This window comes from Antechinus flavipes, chromosome 2 (genome assembly GCF_016432865.1).
Source record: "Antechinus flavipes isolate AdamAnt ecotype Samford, QLD, Australia chromosome 2, AdamAnt_v2, whole genome shotgun sequence".
Lineage (NCBI taxonomy): Eukaryota > Metazoa > Chordata > Mammalia > Dasyuromorphia > Dasyuridae > Antechinus > Antechinus flavipes.
Genome location: NC_067399.1, coordinates 683,790,067 through 683,812,185, shown reverse-complemented (window position 1 = coordinate 683,812,185; position 22,119 = coordinate 683,790,067). Strand labels below are relative to the sequence as shown.

Genomic DNA, 22,119 nt, shown 5'->3' with positions numbered 1-22,119 from the left:
GCCCACCCCCCACTGCCCTCGGCGCTCACTTGTCAGACTCTGCTGAGGATCTCGCTGCCCAGGGAGCACAGCCACCCCCTCCCCAGGGGGCATCAGGAGAGCCAGCCTCTGGTTCTGTGACCCCGGCTGGTTTCGGGGCTCGCCAGGGTCTGCCTCCAAAAGGAGCCCCGGGGAAAGTGTGTAAGAGCGCCTGCCTGCAGTTAGAGACCCGCCTGCGGAGGACCTGGCGCCCGGTTCTGGGGTGTCCCCTCCCGCCGCAGGTGGTTCCGTGGCCGAGTCCGGAACCGGCCCGTTGGGCTGGAACAAAAGGAGGGGGGCTCTCGATGGCTTGCACGTTTATTGATACTGAAAATGACCCATCAGGTGGCTGCAAAGGTGGCAATGTCTACGCAGAGCTTGGGACAGCGGCTCATTCATTTTAATCCGTGAAAACACTTTACATCCTTTGAAAAAGCAACACACTGGAAAAGGTCGCGGGTGACTGAGGTAACGACTTATTCCAATATTTCTTCACCGGGGAAAGAACACAACAGTTTCACATCCAAAACTGCTCCAGGGCTGGGGGGGGGGGGGGGGGAGGAGGGGGAGGGGCTACTGCATGAGCTAAAAACCCTAAAATTTCATGTTAGAAAATATATTTTGGGGCTGGCACATGGGCGACTGAAGAGCCACTTCGCCAGTGAAAGCAGTGAAGCGATATTCTTTCTTCGGGCCCGGACGGGGCGCGTCCTCATGTAGCTTTCTGGCCTGTGGGCGCGTGACGGAAGGAAACCGGGGGTCAGTGAGCCAAGAGCCAGCCGTCGGGCCCCAGCCAAGCGCCCAGGACACAAACAAGGGGCCAAGGCCGGCCTCTGCCCCACCTGCAGCCAGCTCTGCATGAGGGGGTGTGGCCAGGAGCCCCTGGAGAGCCTCCCCGGGAGAAGCAGCCTCCGAGAATGCTGGGACCTTACCGGGGGCAGGCAGGTCAGTGGGCGGAGCGGAGGAAGGGCAGCCAGAGAGGTAGGCCCAGCAGGCGGGTCACTGGAGGGACCAGGACCAAGTGGGGACTGGACTGAAGAAAGGAGGGAGGGGGGAAGAAAAGAGAGGGGAGGGGTGGGGGAGGGCGGCCACTGGGCCAAGAGCTGGCTGGGGGGGCTGCTGACCCTCCTCCTCTAAGATGTCCTCGGCCACTGCGCTATCTCGGGCCTCTCCCCCTCAGAACCGGCCTCGGGCCCTCCGCCATGGGCCCAACCTGACCCTCGGGCTCCTAAATCGGTACTTTCGGCGGCCCCCTCCCTCCACAAGCTGCCTCCCCCTTTCCTCCTTCGGAGGCCGCTGACGTACTAGTGTGTGTGTGAGGGTGGAGTGGGGGGGGCTCCATCGTCCCTCCCCTCACAGGCGGCTTCGCAGAGCGGCCTCTCCCGGAGCGAAGGCCCCTCCCTTCGCTCTCCTAAGTGTGCAAACCGTCTGATTTCTGCTTTGCCAGGTAGATCAGTGGGTATCGTTCACCGTGAGCACTGTCCCCTGCACGCACCCATCTCGCGCCGGCTGCCTCGCCCCCCCCCCCCTCGCTCCCTGCCGGATCCTAGCGCCTGGCCGGCCCCTGCACGCACCCCAATCCTACCTGACCAGCCTCCTCCCCCGCACCTGGCCGGCTTCCCCTCCCCCACCTGGCTAGCCTCCCTCCCCTCCCCTCCCTCGCCCTTCCCCTGGCGTCCGGCCGGCCCCTGCCCCCACTGCCTCGGGAGTCCGGCAGGAGCCGGGAGGAGGGAGCCGGGCGGCCGTCCCGCGGCACCCACCGTCTCCTCCCGAGGCGCCCCTCTGGCCTTTCTCCTCCTCTGGCGCAGGGCCTCCATGTGGTGCTTTATGCGCTCTTCGATCTCCCTGTCTTTGGAGGTTCTGAGAAGACACAAGGTGGGGCCGCCTTGAGCCGCGCCCGTTCTCGGGGAGCGCCCCAGGGCCTGACCGACAAGCACGGGGCCCGAGGGGGATCGCAGGCCCCTTTCCCCCGCTGGACGAAGTGGGCTCTGCCTCGGGGGGCTCACAGGCCCAGGGCCGGGCACAGACCCTGACGGGCGGGCAGGGGAGGCTCCGGGCGCGGCCTGGCCCTGGCAGGACTTCCGGGGGTCCTTGGGTCCGAACTCGGCCCGGCCTAGCCCGCCCCTGCAGCCCTCGGCACGCCCCCCTAGGCCGGACTTGGGGGCTTCTGAGGGGCCGCCCCCAGGTGGAGCGGCAGCAGCCCGGCAGGATCTCCCGGCTGGGGGCTCTGCCCAGGAGGATGGGGCGAGGCTCGATGCGCCCCTGTGGTGCAGAGGACGCCTCCCCCCCCCCCCAGTCCCTTGGGTCCTTGGCCGGGCACACACCGCGTCCCCTGCGCTTCTCTCGGAGGAAAGCCTCCCCGTCCTGCCAGAGGTCAGTGACCGTCACCACTGTGGGCGACCCCCTCACGTGAGCCCCCGCATGGAACCGCCTCTCGAGAGCCCGGAACCCAGAGAACGCCCGGGGGGGGGAAGGGCGCCGGCAGAGTGCCCAGTGCTAAGCGCCAGATTGGCCCGGAAGCCAGCTGGGCGGGGCTCTGCACACAGCAGGTGCCTACTCTGTGCTGAATCGAATTAAAAGTAGCGACTTGTCAAGCCCGTCTCCAGACACTTCCTTTTACTTTTCCGCTCGGAGCCACTGGCCAACCACCCAGACTGGCCCCTGGGCGGGCGCACCGAGCAGCCCGGCCCAGCGACTGACCTGCGCTCGTCCGGGTACGGCGCCACTTTCAATTGGATCGCTTTCTTTTTTTCAAGTTCCTTTTTCTCCTCCTCGGGCTGGGTGGCAAACGGCGCTTTTTCTACTACCTGCAAAATTCAACCATCAGCGTCCGGGCCGCGATGAGCGCCCCGGAGCCACGAGGCCGACTGGTGAGCCGGGAAGGGCCGGCCCACGAGACCCCCGAGACAAGGGCCGGCCCACGAGAGCGCGCGCCTGACCCCGAGACAAGGGCCGGCCCACGAGAGCGCGGCTGACCCCGAGACAAGGGCCGGCCCACGAGAGCGCGCGGCTGTTTTATAAGGGGATATTCCAAGTCCATTCTTGGGTATTTCCAAGGCTCTGCTTTAACCAAGCCGGTTCTCACAAGCAGTAACACTGGGCCGGGAAAGGAGGCGCAGGGACCTCTCTAGACCTTTGAAAAACAAGGGCTTGATGGGTGGGCTCTGAGGTGCTCCTGATCTTTAGTCTGAGGGACCGCTAATGGGGTGGTGGGCAGAGCCCCACCTACAGCTGGGAGGGTGAGCTTAAATGTGGCCTCAGACCCCAGGCGTATGATCCTAAGCAAGGATCTTCGGCCTGCTTGCCTCCGTTTCCCTGGCTGTAAGGAACTTAAAGTAACTCCTTCCAGGGTAGCAATGTAGGTAACCACTTTAGCCCCATATGAAAGGTGGCCATTATTACATTATGAAGTCTAAGGTGTCTGGGTAATTATTCAGAAGCAAGAAAATCCAAACCACCCAATTGGCTGTGAAACAGGTGTTCCGAGTTCCAATTTCAGCCTCCCCTTCTTTCTCCTCTTCCTGAGACGGCAAACAATCGGATATGGGTAAAACATAAGCAATCCTATAAAACATTTCTATGTTAGTCACTTTGTGGAAGACAATTTGAACTAAAAAGGACAGAGACAGAGACAGAGAATGGTTCAGTCTGTAAAGTACCATCAATTCTTCCTCAACAGAGACGTCCGTCTGATCACGAGGCCTTGGGCTTTTGTTGGATCGTTGCGTGGCTGAGACTAGACCATCTTTCCTAGTCGCCCCTCGTGCGGGACTGTGACTGGGTACAATGTGCTCCTGGTTCTGCTCACTCCACTTTGCCTCAGTTTCTAAACTGCAGCTCAGCTGAAACCGGCTCCTGGCCATTTCTCCCAGCCTGGTGACATTCTCAATCGCGGAGCCCCCGTCGGGCCGTTCCCCAGACGGGCAGCCCCTTAACTTCCGATTCTTTGCCACCACAGTAAGAGCGGCACAAATCCCCTCGTACAGATAGCTCCTCCCCCTTCCCCGCCCCTCTCCTTCGGGATGCAGATCTGGTACTGGTATTGCTGGGTCGGAGCGATGTGCCCATTGGGCATAGTTCTAAATTGCTTTCCAAAACATTTGGATCCGTTCACAACTCCAGCAGTTTACATGTTCCTTTTCTGCCATATTGGCCAGTGTGCTTAGTGTGAGTGGTGTGTCAGGGTAGTTTCAGTTTGCATTTCTGTCATAAAGAGCGATTTAGATTTTTTCAGTGACAAAGCATTTTTTAATCTGACTATAGATAACTATAAGATTTTGTCCAAAAACTGCCTGTTCATATCCCTTTTACCATTTATCAACTGGGAACTGGTATTCTTACAAAATTGACTCAGTTGCATATTTAAGACATGAGACCTTTATCAGAGATGCTTTTTTTACCCCCCCTTCTCTCCTTTCCTTGTAATTTTGGTAGCAGCGTACCCCAACCGTCAAGTGTTATATAACCGAAATTGTCCATGTTGCATTCATAATGTTCTCTTCGGTTGGTCCTCGGCCCTAAATTCTTTCCTTCTCCATAGATCTGATGAGTAAACCATTCCCCATTCCCCTAATTTGCTTACGGTATCATCCACGTCTAAACCATGTACCCATTTTGACTTAATCTTAGCACATGGTCGATCTGTGCCCAGTTTCTGCCATACTGTTTTCCATTTATCCCAGATTTTTTTGGTCAAAGTCCAAACATGGACCTTTGAGTTTATTAAATTAATATGATCCTTTGCTATCATGTATTGTGTACTTAACCTATTCACTGATCATCTACTCTTAATTTCTTAGCCAGTACTCGATAGTTTTGATGACTGCTGCTTTACAATAGTCTAATGTAATAAGGCTAGACCACTTTCCTTCATATTTTTTCCTCACTGATGGATGTCCTTTTGTTCTTCCTAGCTCTATAAAATAATTGGGAGATAGTTTGATTGGTAAGGCACTGAATAATCAGACTACTTTAGGTAGAATTGTCATTTTATTCTATTGGTTTGGCCTGCCTGGGAACAATGAATGTTTTTCCAATTCTTTAGATGGGATTTTATTTATGTGAAAGGCATTTTGTAATCGTGTCTGTATAGTTCCTGGGTTTGTCTCGGCAAGTAGACTCTGCAATATTTTATATTGTTTACAGTTATTTTATATGGGATTTCTTTTTGCCTCTTCCTGCTGGATTTTATTGGTGATATGTACAAGTGCTGACTGTTTATGCATTTAGTTTAGCTCCTGTGACTTTGCTGAAGTTATTTCAACTAGATTTTTAGTTGATCCTCTAAGTAAACCATCATTTCATTTGCAGAGCGATGGTTTTGTTTCCTTCTATTTCTCTTCTTTTTGCTACAGTTAGCGAGAAAGAGGAATTTTCAAATTAAACATTTATGAGCACTTACGATTAAATACTTGCCGCCTTGTTGAAAATGGCTCAAAATGACACATCAGATTCCTTGCGATGACAGTCCATCAATAACATCTATAAGAACAATTGAGCCCGAGGGATCCCGTAGAACTTTGTGGTTGTTATTGTTTAAATGATTCAAGGTTTTAAACACAATTTTAAACATGGTTAGGAGCGTAGCTTTGAGACCCGAAGCCTGAAGCTCAGCGGGCTAGGTAAGTTTTTAGTGATGGCCACTCGGTTACCGAGATGACAGGTCGGACCTACAGGTTCTCATGCATTGGCCTGAAGCCCCCCTCCACCCCACTCCCCCCGACTGGAAGCATGCCCTTGACATCTACGGACATAAGTGCCCAGGGGTGACCCCACCAAAGTCCTTGCCTGTTCCCAGAAAAATGCATCTGGGCAGGTCTATCGGGCGACTGCTTTCAGTTAGAAGAGGAGGCGTGGGGCCAGTGTTTGAGACCAATCACCCCCCCAAACTCCCCCCACCCCGACTGAGACGAGCCCACTTCTTTGCTGCTCTGAACAAACCTAGGAAACCCCCGAGGAGTGAACGCGGAGCCCATGGGAGTGAATGCGGAGCCGTCCGTGTTTCTCTGGCCAATCTGTCCAACGTCCATGCAAGTTCGGCCTTGGCTTTCCAAGGCGACATGAGTGACGTGACCAGGAAAAGTTCCCCTGCAGAAGGGGGGATCTGAGGCCTGAGGAGGGTCAGGGAAGGCAGGAGGAGGGGGCGCCCCCAGGTGGGGGAGGAATGCCCAGACCAGGGGATGGAGGGCCTTGCTCATGGAGCAGCGGAGGATGGTGAGCTAGAAAGGGAGGAGGGAGCCAGGTCACGAGGGGCTTTGAAGGCCAAGTTCCTGGAGGCGATGGGGAGCCGTGGGAGTTTGCTGAATGGGCATGTGAAGCTTCTCATCGGGAGGATCATTTGGGCAGTGGAGAATGGACTGAGACGGAAAAGGGAGGCAGGGAGGCAGAAGGGGAGCCCAAACCTAAGGGGAGCACGCGAGGTCCGGCAGCTGCACGTTCAGTTCCATAGCTCATCTCCTGGCTCACCAGGCCCCTCCCTCGCACCCACCTTGTCCTTCCCAGATGGGCGAGTCCATCCCTTTAATGCCCGAGACGGCCCCCTGTGTGTTCCACAAGTCTGGCCCAATCTTTCTGGGGCCGAGGACAGAGACAAGATGTCCCTGGGCCCCTCTCGTGCCCTTCTTGCCCCTGGCAGCCAGGCCTGGAGCTAACAGCCCCGAAATGTCATTAAATTTCACAGAAATGTCCTCTGTCGTACTGAGGGGCTGCAGGGCAGGCCCGGAGCCCTCTTCTGGTCCGTGTGCAGGGGGGCGCCCCGCTGGACCTGAGGGGCAGCGCCAGGGGCTCTGCCCTTGGGACTCACTCCAGAAAACTCCTTCCCGATTTCCCGTTTCCGCTCAGTCTTGCTGCCTTGAAGACGCGCCAGGGACCTTGGTGGTCATTGCTGGACAGCTCCCCCTGCCCCCCAACTCTCACTGGGAGGGAGACTCTCCCAACGTGAAGAGGAATTTTCTTCTCAGCTGCCAGCCTTGGGCTCCGGTTCTGCTCTCGCATCCTCCCTCCACACGGCAGCCTTTCAAGTTCTTGATGACAGCCAGAACCCTCTCTTCTTCGGAACATACCTATTTCAGGGCCGGGAGGCTTCTGGGTCCTGGTCACCACCTGGCCCTGCCCCCACTCCAGAGAGCTGCCTGGACCTCCGGTTCCGCTGAGTGCAGGGCTCTCCATGCCTCCTCCACCTTATTTCAAAACTGTTACCTGTGCTCCCGGCAAATTTCTTTTTCCCGGCTCAGCCGCTGCTCCAGCCTGGCAGATCCGCTTTGGCGCCGATGGTGCCGTCTGCCGCGTCTGTCCCGGGTCCGGCCTTCCGGGGGAGGCAGCCACGGCCACGCAGAGGGCCCCCGCAGATCTCCTGCCATTAACTCTGCGGCTGACCGCGCCAACCGTACCACTGCCTGATCCCCGCTCCTTCATAAACCAGAGAGACACATCCCGGTGGGCTCGGCCGACACTACCGGCTCAGTCACAGAAGGAGGTGCGCTTCGTCCGGCCTGGCTTGTTCTGGACGAAGCCACCATGCTGGCTTTCCGAAAGCCCGCGTTCCCTTCCGAGGTACTCACGGGCCTTCCTTTTAAAGGCCAGACTCGGCTTTCCCCGGGAGTCAGCATCGAGAGTGGCCCGGAGCCTGCAGAATTGCTTCCTCTTCCAGAAATGGGGCCCTGGTCCCCTCCCGCTCCCACCTTTGCCATCTGAGTATTGGGGTATCAGGGACCCTGTCTGCTGGTCCATCCAGGCCAGGTGACTCTCTGACTGTCCGTCAGCCATTTGTATTCGGTCCCTTCTAATGCAGAGTTTACTTGCCCTCTGCTATTTGGGCTTGTTTTCCGGATAACCAAAATCTAGCGGGAGCCTCTAACAGGAGCGTGGCCGTGGCTAGAGCTCTCCATCCGGATGTCCCACGGGCATAGCAAACTCATTAGGCCAAAAACGGACCCACAGACTCTTCCCTGTCCAGTTTTGGCAGAAAGTGCATCCGGCCTGAGCCTATTCTCCCCAGAAACGAAGGAGGTGCAGGAGAGAGTTTGCCTCTGAGGGGCTGGAGAAAGGGAAATGGGGCAGAATGTTCATTCTGCCGTTTCCTTCCGTCTTTGAAGTAAATGTTCCTTTGTAAATCAATGTTAAAGGTTTAAGCAAAACTAGAAGCACTTGGTGCTGGGGCAAACAGGATGGGCCAGACCTAGAATAGGCATCGGAGCTGAAGAGGAAGACCCTTGACCTCTCAGTGGCCTTCTTAGGATCCCAAAAGGGAGATGGCTTGGACCAGAGAGTTCGGGCACAAGCAGGTCACAAGTGATGGATGAGGGAAGGAGAGCTGGTCACAGGGGGACACACTCACTCATTTGGGAAACAGATCTCAAGGGGAAGGGCTAGACAGGAGAGTACTCTGACCCAGAGCTCCAGAGGAATTTAGGGTTAGTCTAACTCTAGGAAGGCTGAGGAGGAGGAAAAAGGGGGGTTGCCTAAAAAGATTGATGTGGATTCATAGGGAGCAGCCCCTTGTCTATTCCGTCTCTGAACCCTCTGAAATCTGTTTCCCCAAACTGCTCTTACTGTGTACAACGTTCTGGTTCTGTCACTTCACTTTGATTTAGTTCGGGGAACTCTTCCCAGCTTCTTCTGAAATGATCCCCATCATTCCTTACAGCACAGTGTGTTCCATCGCAGTCACATAGCACAGCCCGTTCCCCGACGGATGGGCATCTCCTTGGGTTCCAATTCTTTGCCTCCACAAGAAGCTGTCATAAATGCTTCTGAATAAACAAAGTCTTTTTCCTTTCCCGGTCCTCTTTTGGGATACGGGCCCAATGGTGGTATTGATGGACAGAGGGGGATCCACAATACGACAGCCCTTCGGACGTAGTTCCACGAACGGCTGGCTCACTTCACACTTCAAGAGAGCCTCAGTGCCCCTCTTCTCCCATGTCCCCTTCAGCATGTGTCATTTTTCTTCTCGATAATGTCAGCCAATCCGAGAGCTGTAAGGTGAAATCTCACAGATGTTTGGGCATTTCTTTCATTATTAGTGATTTAGAAATTTTTCACGTGATAATCGGTAGCTTTGGTTTTTTTCCTGAAAACTTTATATCCTTTGATCACTGGGAATGGATTTCATTTTGATGAATTTGGCTGAACTTCTTCTGTATTTGACAAAGGAGACCTTATCAGGAAACCTTGCAATAAAATCTCTCGTCTCCCACCCACCCCACTGACTGCTTCCCTTCTAATTTTGGCTGCATCGCCTTTGTTTGTGCTGAATCTTTTACATTTCATCAAATCAGAATGACACATTTCACTTTCCAGGATCCCCTCTAATCTTGTGTAGTCATCATCATCTACTTTCCTCCATCGCTATGACAGGTAATTCTCCCCTCCCCCAACCTTTCCCTTGATTCACCGATGATCTGAGATTATTTTACTTAAGAAAACACCCTCCTGGGTGAGGACTACACCGGAGGCAAACATCGTGAGAATCCCACAAAGGGAAAACAAGGCTTTCAGAGCCCGGGACCTTTTAGCCATGAGTTCTCTCCCTAGGACTTTGCGTGTGAAATGGAAGTTCCAGTTTGGAACGATCTTCTGGAAGGGCTGACCTTGCTGTACCTGAGTATTGGAAGTAATGAGTTCTCAAAACCAGATTAAGGATTGCAGATTTTAAATGGCATTGATGATAATAAAGAAAGCAAACTTATTTCCTTATTTAGAAGTTTCTGGCTGGCAATATTAGACACAGGCTCATTTGCCAAATCAGTTTCTTTTGAAGGTCCGTCCTTCAGCCTGTGCACGTGAGGGTTTAGGAAGTAGCAAGTAGTGTGTAAAAAGTGAAATTCTCTGCCGTTTCAGGTGAATTACGGATTCTTAATTCAAAGCTCTTCTTAAAGCTCTGTTAACAGAATCAGAACCGTAAGGTTTGAGTGAGTTACCGAAAGGCCAAGGTTAGGAGACTGTAGTAAGTTTTACCGGCAGATTTGGGCAGAACTACCAGGGATCTCAGGTGCGAGTGATTCCAGATCAGAGAAGCGAATCTTCTACGAGCCCCTTCGGAGTCCAAGGGAAGGCATTTCCAGTGACTGCTGAGTCCCGGGAACATCTGGGCCCCCGGATGAAGCGTGCTCAATAAACGGACGAGGAGTGGGCTACAGGGAGACGGTGTTACTTAATACTGACGATCGTTACTGTGTTACTTTGCCTTTTTGTCATTTGTCTGCCCGATGATATGTAAATCTGCCCTCTCCAATAGGGCCTTGAACCCTCGGGAACCCGACTTAGGGACAGAGCAGAGGGGGAGTGTTCAAGGCGCTCTCTCTCATCACGACTGTGACTTGGCTTCCACTTTTGGCCTCTCCTCCCCCCGCCCCCACATCCCTTACGACGGATCCATCCAAAATCTAAACAGACCAAGTGTTTGAATGGGCGCTCGGGGGAAGGTCCGTTAAGGATCTGCATTAATGACTCCACTTTGTCTTTTTGCCCCCAACTTTGTGAAGTCTCCAGCTCCACGATTTTGGAGCCGGCCCAATCTCTTTGTCCTCTGACGCAAGAACGCCCCTCCGCCCTTCCGCTGCAGGGCCCCTGCTTCCTCGCAACCATCGGAAACCAGGACTTTCACCCCCCTCCATCCTGTTTTTTAATCCTTGCAAACTCTACGTTAGCTACGAGAAGCCAAGCTCCCAGTTCCGTGGCCTATGCAGCCGTCCTTATGAGCGCCAACGAGTGGTGCGTCCGGACGAACCGAGTTTCCTCCCGATTGTGCGAGGTCCAGCCCCCCGGCTGCCGTGGACAGAAACACTGGGCCCTAAGGGGACGAGCGGGTCGGCTCCCCCGGAGCCACTTCTTGGAGAAAGCAGGGATCCAGTCGGCGGCTTTCCCAAGGACCCCGTGGTCTTTTCTTCTCCCCCTAGTGACCATAACTCCTCAGACCCGGAACGTACCATGTCCTTTGGCAGATGGCGCGTGTCCCCAAGGACCTCTTTTTTCTTTGTTCCTTTGGTTCGTTGTCGCCATTTCTGGAGCATTGTTTTCTCTCTGGAACAAACAAAGGGCATTTTAGACAAGTCACAGCGCCTTAAGTTAACCGAATGTCATGGGAGACGCTTAAATGGCCTTCGCTCCGAGTCTCTGTGACCCCACTGGGGGTTCTCTTGGCAGAGATACTGGCGGGGCATTCTTCAGCTCATTTTATAGACAAGGAAACTGAGGTACACGATGTGAAGGGACTTGCCCGTGCTCACACAGCTCCCAAGTGGCTGGATTTGAAGATCGGCATCCTGCCTTGGGACATAGTGGTCCATGGTTAAAGCTCAGGCCAAAGCAAGTCATTTCGGAGAACACCATCATCTCCCCTCCCACGCTGGGGGCAGGGACCCGTGACTAAGATCCCACCCACTAAACCTATCACTGATGGAGAACACCTGGAAGCTAGCCCCGGGGGCAGGAAGAAAGGGGGAAGGAGGAAGGGAGGGAACACTGTAGTTGGTGCGACTGCAAACTGGAGAGCCCTGAAACTGCTAGCCCTTGGCCCTGACCACCCGGGTCTGCTCTCCAATGGAAAGGAGAACCGGCTGCACACCCTCTGTGAGGTGGCAAAGAGCCGGGGATGGCCGTCAGCCCGGGAGGCCAACAAGAGTGGCCGGCGCCGTCCACCGTAACACCAATGCAGCTCTTTGTTTTTGCTGAGGCAATCGGGGTTAAGTGTTTGCCCAGGGTCATATAGCCAGGATGTGCTAAGTGTCTAAGGCGGGATCTGAACTCGTGTCCTCCTGACTTTCCAGCTGGTGCTCTATCCACTGAGCCATCCAGCTGCCCCAGCAATACTGTTTTAAGAACAGCTTTGGGCAACCGAGTCGTTCTAGTATAAATGGCCAAATTCACCCCAAAGCAGCTGGGAAGGAAAATGGAAAAGCAGAAGTAGCAGCGGATGACTTTCTTACACACGCCCACGTTTGTATCTAACAGCAGCCACCTCTGGGTGGTCTGGGGAGGGGGGAGAAAGAAAAAGGAAGCGTGCTAAGTGACACTTGTTATGCATTTAAGAGGAAGAGGCGGTGGGACGGAACGGCTTTTCAGTGTCACGGGCAATCATCTTTCCCCCTTTTTATTTACTGTTATGGAAACGCTTCTTTATTTCCTAAGCTCAAATAGAATAAATCATAAGTCAGTAAAGAACAGAACAGAAGCGCTTGGGGCGGGTCGGCTGGCGAGCCAGCGCAGGGGCCGAAGGACCAACGGGCCACAGGCCCGAGGCTCAGCCGCTCCCTCTGCTTCTAATTCGGCTTTGGGTGGGAAAGGGCAGAGGGAGCAAGATGGCGCCCTCGACTAGAATCCGAGGTCCCAGGACAAGGAGATGGAGGGGCCGGCGGAGGTGTGTCGCGCCTGGGACGGTGAAAGGGGCTGACGGAATCTGCAAACGCGCGGCATTGGAGCTTCCCTCCTTCTGTTCCGGTCAGTCATTAAAGCTGGGTCGAGGGCCCCTCCGGGAAGGAAAACGAGATTCCAAGGAGCCGGCAGGGTCTCAGGGAGCTCCCCAAACAGGCAGAGCAGGGGCGCCTGGGGAGAGCTGGCCGGGACGTCGCCACGGGGCGTGACACGGTGGAGAGGAGTGGGCAGGGTGATGGCGGATGACCTGGAGCTGGCGAGGGGAAGACGGGAGGAGCCGTCACTGCAAGGTCTGTCCGGGGGCCTCCAGCTGGTGGGGCTCAGAGGAGACTTAGGCTGAGCTGAGTACAAGCCAATGTGAAGGGACAGCTGCCCCCCTTCTCTGTCTGTGGTACCCCACCCTCCACCCCCGGGGCCGTGCCCACGGTCGGGCCTTCTGCCTGCCCATCTGCTGCAGCCCCTTCCCCCCAGCGGCCCCCCAAGATGGGCAGGCCCTCACCTCCTTGCCTCGAGGCTCCTGCTAGGGTAAACTGACCTCGGAGGGCTCCTGCTCACACAATTTGTCCATGATTCTAAAGCCTTCTGGCCTCAGGATGGCCCTGCAAAGCCTGCTGATGGCCAGACAGGTGATCTGCTGGGCAGGGAGAACCCCGAGACCCCTCCTCGGTTCTAGCCCTGGCCACAAAATGAACACTTCAGGACAAGAGGAACAGGACAAAGGTCTCCTTGCTCTTGGGGCTTTGCTAAATCCTTTTGGAACTTAGCCCGCCGGCCTTACAATCCCAGTCAACTTTACCCCTTGGTTTGGAGATGGGGAAAAGCCTGCAAATTCTTTTGAGACACCTTGTGACTCCGGTCTGCGACCCTCAACCTTTTGGGGTCCCTTCCTAACCTCAATACTACTATGTATATCTGATGGTGTTACCCCCTATTCAACTGCTGTTTGTCCTTCCTTCTCAAAGAGGCCCAGGACCTCTGGGAGGGGATACTACAATGGCCAGGGGAGTGAGGGGACAAGGTCACCAGCCTCACTGTCCCCTCCGGAGCCATTTGGGTCCAGTGGCCAGACCTCAATCAGGACCCCTGGAGACGGAGACCTGGCCCTTAGTAAGCAGCGGGTCTTCAAGAGCTCTCTCTGCCCCAGGCCGCAACCGTTCAGTGATTAAGGCTAGCAAACAACTGAGGCAAAGAATGGCCTCCTTCTCCTAGTCAAAAAAGAGGAAAAAAACCTAAAGAAATAAGTCTGGGAGAAAGAGGTCAAAAAAGAGGAAAAACTAAAGAAATAAGTCTGGGAGGGAGAGGTCAAAAAAAGAGGAAAAAAACTAAAGAAATAAGTCTGGGAGAGAAAGAGGTCAAAAAAGAAGAAAAAACCCAAAGAAATAAGTCTGGGAGAAAGAGGTCAAAAAAGAGGAAAAAAACTAAAGAAATAAGTCTGGAAGAAAGAGGTCAAAAAAGAAGAAAAAATCTAAAGAAATAAGTCAGGGAGAAAGAGGTCAAAAGAGAAGAAAAAACCCAAAGAAATAAGTCTGGGAGAAAGAGGTCAAAAAAGAGGAAAAAACTAAAGAAATAAGTCTGGGAGAAAGAGGTCAAAAAAGAGGAAAAACTAAAGAAATAAGTCTGGGAGAAAGAGGTCAAAAAAGAGGAAAAACCTAAAGAAATCAGTCTGGGAGGGAGAGGTCAAAAAAGAAGGAAAAAACTAAAGAAATAAGTCTGGGAGGGAGAGGTCAAAAAAGAGGAAAAAACTAAAGAAATAAGTCTGGAAGAAAGAGGTCAAAAAAGAGGAAAAACCTAAAGAAATCAGTCTGGGAGGGAGAGGTCAAAAAAGAAGGAAAAAACTAAAGAAATAAGTGTGGGAGCGAGAGGTCAAAAAAGAGGAAAAAAACTAAAGAAATAAGTGTGGGAGCGAGAGGTCAAAAAAGAGGAAAAAACTAAAGAAATAAGTCTGGGAGGGAGAGGTCAAAAAAGAAGAAAAAACCTAAAGAAATCAGTCTGGGAGGGAGAGGTCAAAAAAGAAGAAAAAACCTAAAGAAATCAGTCTGGGAGGGAGAGGTCAAAAAAAGAAGAAAAAAACTAAAGAAATAAGTGTGGGAGCGAGAGGTCAAAAAAGAGGCAAAAACTAAAGAAATAAGTCTGGGAAAGAAAGAGGTCAAAAAAGAAGAAAAAACCCAAAGAAATAAGTCTGGGAGAAAGAGGTCAAAAAAGAGGAAAAAAATTAAAGAAATAAGTCTGGAAGAAAGAGGTCAAAAAAGAAGAAAAAATCTAAAGAAATAAGTCTGGGAGAAAGAGGTCAAAAGAGAAGAAAAAACCCAAAGAAATAAGTCTGGGAGAAAGAGGTCAAAAAAGAGGAAAAAACTAAAGAAATAAGTCTGGGAGAAAGAGGTCAAAAAAGAGGGAAAAACTAAAGAAATAAGTCTGGGAGAAAGAGGTCAAAAAAGAGGAAAAACCTAAAGAAATCAGTCTGGGAAGGAGAGGTCAAAAAAAAAGAGAAAAAAACTAAAGAAATAAGTCTGGAAGAAAGAGGTCAAAAAAGAAGAAAAAACCTAAAGAAATCAGTCTGGGAGGGAGAGGTCAAAAAAGAAGGAAAAAAACTAAAGAAATAAGTGTGGGAGCGAGAGGTCAAAAAAGAAGAAAAAAACTAAAGAAATAAGTCTGGGAGGGAGAGATCAAAAAAGAGGAAAAAACTAAAGAAATAAGTCTGGGAGAAAGAGGTCAAAAAAGAGGGAAAAACTAAAGAAATAAGTCTGGGAGAAAGAGGTCAAAAAAGAGGAAAAACCTAAAGAAATCAGTCTGGGAGGGAGAGGTCAAAAAAGAAGAAAAAAAACTAAAGAAATAAGTCTGGGAGAAAGAGGTCAAAAAAGAGGAAAAAACTAAAGAAATAAGTCTGGGAGGGAGAGGTCAAAAAAGAAGAAAAAAACTAAAGAAATAAGTGTGGGAGCGAGAGGTCAAAAAAAGAGGGAAAAACTAAAGAAATAAGTCTGGGAGAAAGAGGTCAAAAAAGAGGAAAAACCTAAAGAAATCAGTCTGGGAGGGAGAGGTCAAAAAAGAAGAAAAAAACTAAAGAAATAAGTCTGGGAGAAAGAGGTCAAAAAAGAGGAAAAAACTAAAGAAATAAGTCTGGGAGGGAGAGGTCAAAAAAGAAGAAAAAAACTAAAGAAATAAGTGTGGGAGCGAGAGGTCAAAAAAAGAGGAAAAAACTAAAGAAATAAGTCTGGGAGGGAGAGGTCAAAAAAGAGGAAAAAACTAAAGAAATAAGTCTGGGAGGGAGAGGTCAAAAAAGAAGAAAAAAAAACTAAAGAAATAAGTGTGGGAGCGAGAGGTCAAAAAAAGAGGAAAAAACTAAAGAAATAAGTCTGGGAGGGAGAGGTCAAAAAAGAAGAAAAAACCTAAAGAAATCAGTCTGGGAGGGAGAGGTCAAAAAAGAAGAAAAAAACTAAAGAAATAAGTCTGGGAGGGAGAGGTCAAAAAAGAAGAAAAAACCTAAAGAAATCAGTCTGGGAAGGAGAGGTCAAAAAAGAAAAAAAACTAAAGAAATAAGTGTGGGAGCGAGAGGTCAAAAAAGAGGAAAAAAACTAAAGAAATAAGTGTGGGAGCGAGAGGTCAAAAAAGAGGAAAAAACTAAAGAAATAAGTCTGGAGGGAGAGGTCAAAAAAGAGGAAAAAACTAAAGAAATAAGTCTGGGAGAAAGAGGTCAAAAAAGAGGGAAAAAACTAAAGAAATAAGTCTGGGAGGGAGAGGTCAAAAAAGAGGAAAAAACTAAAGAAATAAGTCTGGGAGGGATAGGTCAAAAAAGAGGAAAAACCCAAAGAAATAAGTCTGGGAGGGAGAGGTCAAAAAAGAGGAAAAAACTAAAGAAATAAGTCTGGGAGGGAGAGGCCCTCAGGGCTTCTGGCCAAAGCAGAGATGGCTGCAATTCATGTTCACTCAGGACCCAGGCAGTGACCCCGTGGGGCTTGGCCCGGGATGGACTGGTAGCCAACAGTAAGTGTGGGAGCGGTTTGGGCTGAAGGCCTGTCCGCAAGGAGGAAATCTAGCCAGGAAGCCCAAGATTCTCCGAAGGTTTCAGCTATTGGAAGGAAAAAAACATTTTAAGAGCACCTGCAGGTAAGGGTCTGGTACCCTGTGTGCAAAGAGGGCAGGGAGGGAAGGCAGAGAGGAAGGTAAGGGAGAAAGGGGATGAGGAAAGAAAGGAAGAAGGAAGGAAGGGAGAAGAAATGGGAGGGAGGGAGGGAGGAAGGAAAGGAGGGAAGGGGGAAGGAAAGGAGGGAAGGAATGGAGGGAAGGAATGAAGGAAAGAAGGAAGGAAGGAAAGGATGAAGAAAGGAGGGAAGAAAAGGAGGAAGGAAGGGAGGGAGGATGAGAAATGGATGGACATTTGGTTTCCACAGAGCTAGAAAAATTAAATTGGAAAAATGAAACCCCCCAGAGCACCAGAGAATGGGTTCTAGGCTGGCCCCTTTGCCCCCCCGGGGGCAGGGCCTGGCCAGGTCTGGGGAGGAGAATCACCAAGTCCATGAGACCCACGATGAGCCTGGGGGAGGGCCTTGCTCTTCGGGACAGGAATAAAAGGCAGCCTTTGCAGTCATGGGTGAGGAGTTCTTGGGAGGACGTTTTGTTTCTTACAGAGGGAGAGAGGAAGAGGGGAGGGGGGAGGGGAGATGGTGGGTTATGGAAGACCCTGAGGACACCCACGGCCCCAAAGGGCAGCTCGGCTGGGAGACCTGGACCAGAGTTTAGTTTCCACAGTGACGAAAACTAGAGCAGCCGAGAAACGAAACAAGTTCGGCAAAGCCACTGAAACTCGGCGATGGGGGCCGGCCCGGGACAAGGAACTAGCGGAAGGAACTGAGATGGGGAGGGGGGCTGGGACTCGAAAGGGCTGGAGACTAATTCCGGGTGGGCAATCACTCACACTGGGGGCACGGGGAGATGTAGTCAGAGACCACCTGCCAGGTTGGGGGAGCCGGGATGAGTCACTGGGGGACACTCCCTGGGACCTCCCATCACTGGGGCCTCGAGGGGACGGGCGCTTCAGGGAGGGGCAGGAGAGCCTCCCAGCTTAGACACCGCTCTCGAGGACGAAGGAGAAGAGCCTTTCCTGGATCCGGCGGCGTCCCCATGGGCCTGGGAGCAGGGCCCCCCACCCCAAGTGCCGCCGTCCGCGTCACAGCGACTCACCTTCACCCACCACCGGAGGGGGGGTCTTTCCCGTCCACAACCACCTTTATGGGGGCTCACCTGTCGCCAGGAGCGGCCGGCCCGCGCTGTGGGCGGAGGATGTCCGGGGGCTGCCCAGGGGCCTTCGGCTCCCCAAATGTCCAGCTCCTTCCTGGGCCCGAGGCCCTCCTGGACACACAGACCAGTGCCACGAGCCCCGCCTCCCCCAGAGCTGCTGCGCGGGGGGACCCTGCCTGGAAGCCCCTGAGGAACCTCTAGGAATGGGGGAGGCCGCCAGGGCCAAGGGGGCCGGACCCGTGGTGTCAGCAGCGAGGGAGGGAGCCTCGGGCACACTAGGGAACAGCGGGAGGGGCCGGGGCGCATCCCCGAGGAGCTGGAGACCCCGGGGCCCGCGCAGCCTCAGTCGGCGATCCCCAGGACCGGGAGCGGCGCAAAGTTGGTGAGCGCCTCCGCCATCTTACCTTTTCCGTTGCTCTATCAACGCCTGCTTCTCCTTTAGCTCCTTGAGGGCGGCCAAGTGTTTCTCTTCGTCTTTCTTGATCTGAATCTGTGTCTCGTGGGATGGGATTTCAGGAAATATGCTCTTGGAGGAAGGGGTTTTCTTTCGAGAATTATACGGCTTTTTCAGCGGCGGCCTTAACAAAAACACATGTGCCCCTGGGTATGTTTGCTGGGGCAGCGGGCTCGGTGCCCGGGGTCCCCAGCCACGATTTGCACTCGGGTCCTCCCGACATCAGGGCTGGGGCTCCGCCCACTGCGCACCCGGCCCTTCTCAGGACACAGTGGGGGAGGCGGGGTCCGGGAGTGCGTGGCCGCAAGGAAAGGGTCTTCTCCCTTCCGAAAAGGTTTTATTTTCCTTGTTCAAGAACATCTTTATTATTATTTATTCCCCTTTTGCTAAGACTTTCCCTCATCCTGTAACATTTTATCGAGTATCACTGCTGGCTCAGGGCTGGGGCCACAGGGGCCTCTGGGGCCCCAGGCTCGTCATCCGCGGCCCCCACACGGTTCACCATGAGGATTCCCGCTACAGACCCACTAACGGCCCCAAGGACGCGCACCCTGAGCTCGGCGGCCCCTCCGGGCAGGGACCCACGGCGCCGGCCCCTCCACGTCTCGAGCCCCGCGTCGCTCAGGGACCCCTCGGGCCGCCGGGTCAGCGCCTGCTCCGGGGGAGGGCCCCTCACCTGCCAGGCCAGCCTGAGCAGCTTCTGTTCCCGGCCTGGCCCCGTCCCCCACCTTCCTGTGGAGCCAAAGGCCGAGCGGGCGAGGCGTTATCGGGGGCACGTCCGGGAGAGCCTCCCTGCGAGGGTGACGGCTCCTGGAAGGCGATGGGGGCGCTGCCTCCTTGGGGATGACTTGGGCCCGCCCCCGCCCCCGCGGCTCAGAAGCTGGGTGGGCTTCTTGTGGGCAGCAGCCCCTGCACCTCATAAATCCGGCCAGAACCGGCCTGAGCCCGTCACCGCCGGAGAGACCCCTCCTGGGCTGGCAGTCTGCCAGAGAAGGTCCAATTTCAGGCTGGGGTAAAAGTCATCACCGCTGCTGACTGACGTCTTTAAGAACCCTGGGAGAGCCCAGCCCTTTCCCCAGGACCCGCCTTCTCCTGGGTGGGGAGGGGGCCGCCAGCACCGGCCGAGATGCCCCAAGCGCTCCGGCTTCTCCCTGCCCTCGGGCATCCCTCCCAAGCACCGGGGCCCAACTGGAACCTCGGCGCCTCCCTCCGGAGCCACGAGTCCCTGTGTCCCTGGTTCCCTTGGTCCTTTTAAGGGAGGAAAAGCTGCCTTCTCAGGGACGACTTCCTGCTGGTCGGCCACCGAGTTCTCCTTCAAGCTTCAGAGATTCCCCTCATTCCCATCAAACCGTCCCGATGTCAGCGAGTGCCGGCCCCAAGTCTCCGCAGGCACCGGCAGCCATGTGGGCAGCGTTCCCTGCGCCCCCTGGGGCGGGTCCTGCCGGGCGGCCCCCACTCTGGGAGATCCACATGGTGGCGAGCGCCCCAGGCCCCCCATGGCCTCCACCCCGCAGTGACACAGACTGATGAGTGCTGGTGTCCGCTGCCTGGAGCATCCACGGAGCTTTAGGAAGCCGGGCCATGGGCGCACGGTCTCCAGGCCGCGGGGCGCAGGGTCTCCGGGCCGTGGGGCGCAGTCTCCGGGCCGTGGGGCGCAGTCTCCGGGCCGTGGGGCGCACAGTCTCCGGGCCGTGGGGCGCAGTCTCCGGGCCGTGGGGCGCACGGTCTCCGGGCCGTGGGGCGCAGTCTCCGGGCCGTGGGGCGCACGGTCTCCGGGCCGTGGGGCGCAGTCTCCGGGCCGTGGGGCGCACGGTCTCCGGGCCGCGGGGCGCAGGGTCTCCGGGCCGTGGGGCGCAGTCTCCGGGCCGTGGGGCGCACGGTCTCCGGGCCGTGGGGCGCAGTCTCCGGGCCGTGGGGCGCACGGTCTCCGGGCCGCGGGGCGCAGGGTCTCCGGGCCGTGGGGCGCAGTCTCCGGGCCGTGGGGCGCACGGTCTCCGGGCCGTGGGGCGCAGTCTCCGGGCCGTGGGGCGCACGGTCTCCGGGCCGTGGGGCGCAGTCTCCGGGCCGTGGGGCGCACGGTCTCCGGGCCGCGGGGCGCAGTCTCCGGGCCGTGGGGCGCACGGTCTCCGGGCCGCGGGGCGCAGGGTCTCCGGGCCGTGGGGCGCAGTCTCCGGGCCGTGGGGCGCACGGTCTCCGGGCCGTGGGGCGCAGTCTCCGGGCCGTGGGGCGCACGGTCTCCGGGCCGCGGGGCGCAGGGTCTCCGGGCGTGGGGCGCAGTCTCCGGGCCGCGGGGCGCACAGTCTCCGGGCCGTGGGGCGCACAGTCTCCGGGCCGTGGGGAGCACAGTGTCCGGGCCGTGGGGAGCACAGTGTCCGGGCCGTGGGGAGCACAGTGTCTGGGCCGTAGGGAGCAAGTCTCTAGGCCGTGGGGAGCAGGGTCTCTGGGCCGTGGGGAGAGAGTCTCCGGGCTGTGGGGAGCAGGGTCTCTGGGCCGCGGGGCGCAGGGTCTCCGGGCTGTGGGGAGCACAGTGTCCGGGCCATGGGGCGCGCAGTCTCTGGGCCGTGGGGAGCACAGTGTCTGGGCTGTGGGGAGCAGGGTCACTGGGCCGCGGGGCGCAGAGTCTCCGGGCTGTGGGGAGCACAGTGTCTGGGCCGTAGGGAGCACAGTCTCTAGGCCGTGGGGAGCACAGTCTCTAGGCTGTGGGGAGCAGGGTCTCTGGGCCGTGGGGTGCAGAGTCTCCGGGCTGTGGGGAGCACAGCGTCCGGGCCGTGGGGCGCAGTCTCCGGGCGTGGGGAGCACAGTCTCCGGGCGTGGGGAGCACAGTCTCCGGGACATGGGGAGCACGGTCTCCGGTGGGAAGGGCCCCTGCTGAGGCTGTTTCCAGCTCCATCCCTCCCAAGGATTCCCCACCACATCTGCTCTCCAGAATGAGCTGCCCCCTTTCCAGGGCGGCTGAGGAGGGTCTCCCAGCCTTCATCCAATCTCATGGTGACTCATCACGGTTCCTCGTCGCAGCCGGTGGGGGGCGCTCGCAGTCTGCTGCTTGTCTCCGATTTTGCTGAGGAACCTTCCTAGGCCTGGTCTCTCCATGAACCTCCCTCCTCCCCGGCCAGCTCCCCTAAGTGCAGCGCCCCAAGGTCTGCCACGGACGCACAGCTGGGAGCGTCACTGTGCCGAGAAGGAAAGTGGTCCCTCGCTCTCTCCCTGACCGTGGGACCCGTGGGAGCAGAGCCCACAAAGCAGCCCTAATCCCCGCTCCGCATCGTGCCCCCCCCCCCAGGCTCCGTGTCGGCCCCCGCTCTGGGAGCTGCCCCGCCCCCCGCGCCGCGACAGACGTGGTCGGGGGCGATGTCCGGGGTGACCGGGGCAGGCCGTGAGCCGCCCCCGCCTCTGGAACTCCCCCGGCCCAGGGGCAGCACCGCGGGGGGCAGCGAGAAAAGGCGCCGGAGCCTCTGGAGCCAGCCCTCGGGCAGCAGAAAACCCGTGTCCGGGCCCCTCACAGGGAGCGGCCCCAGCAGAACTAGGTCACCCGCGCCCCGGCCGCCCCCACAGGGCGCCCCAAGCTGCCCCGACTGCAGCCGACACGAGCGAGCCCGGAGACAGCGAGGGCGACTCGGGGCCCTTTAAAGGCTGAACCGAAGCCCAGGCGCCCAAAGCCTCTAACAAGGACATTGCGGCCCCGGACCGGCCTCCCTGCGCCCCGAGGCAGCCTCCCCGCGGCCTCCCCGGCAGGCTGAAAACCGGAAGGAAAAGGACAAGGCCGCGGGACCCTCGGGCAGGCGCAGGTGAAGGCAGCGAGAACCCGGCCCGGAGGGAGCTTCTCCCACACTCAGGGGGTCCCTGGCCCCGTCACTCCCCCTGGGGAGCCCCGGGCGCCGTCACACTCACACCCCGCCTTGCTGCGCCCCCTGCAGTCCAACCATCACCTCGGACGGCTCCGTGCACCCCCTCCCCCATCACAGCCCCAGGCCTGGGTGTCGGGGAGTCTCCTCTCTCACGTCTGTGGCCCCGGCCCCGCCCCCTCCCGCTTCCTGTGCCCTCTC

General features: G+C 56.0%; 1 protein-coding gene and 1 long non-coding RNA gene across 9 annotated transcripts in view; one reads left to right on the top strand and one right to left on the bottom strand.

Annotated features, from left to right (window-relative positions):
- Positions 1-323: 323 nt before the first annotated feature.
- Positions 324-22,119, bottom strand: part of LRRC27 (leucine rich repeat containing 27) — a 48,709-nt gene continuing 26,913 nt past the window's right edge. For 4 of the 7 annotated variants that reach the window (XM_051982787.1, XM_051982781.1, XM_051982782.1 and 1 more), the window contains 6 exons: positions 18,027-18,200; positions 17,626-17,733; positions 10,947-11,040; positions 2,719-2,825; positions 1,779-1,878; positions 324-747 (listed from right to left, as the gene is read on the bottom strand). In XM_051982787.1, the coding sequence (XP_051838747.1) occupies positions 613-747; positions 1,779-1,878; positions 2,719-2,825; positions 10,947-11,040; positions 17,626-17,733; positions 18,027-18,200 (718 nt within the window). In that variant the 3' untranslated portion in view covers positions 324-612. Of the gene's footprint in view, positions 748-1,778; positions 1,879-2,718; positions 2,826-10,946; positions 11,041-12,106; positions 12,644-17,625; positions 17,734-18,026; positions 18,201-22,119 lie in introns of those variants that run through there. The other 3 variants (XM_051982783.1, XM_051982784.1, XM_051982786.1) reach the window with 3 other exon arrangements.
- LOC127552227 (uncharacterized) lies at positions 13,072-17,613 on the top strand. 2 transcript variants are annotated; one of them, XR_007951300.1, is made up of 6 exons: positions 13,072-13,646; positions 13,930-14,910; positions 15,145-15,284; positions 15,472-15,564; positions 15,940-15,986; positions 16,078-17,613. It is a non-coding gene; the product is annotated as an uncharacterized LOC127552227 (long non-coding RNA). The 2 variants fall into 2 exon arrangements; XR_007951299.1 differs by lacking the exon at positions 13,072-13,646 and having other exon boundaries at positions 14,160-14,252; positions 14,300-14,910; positions 16,078-17,602.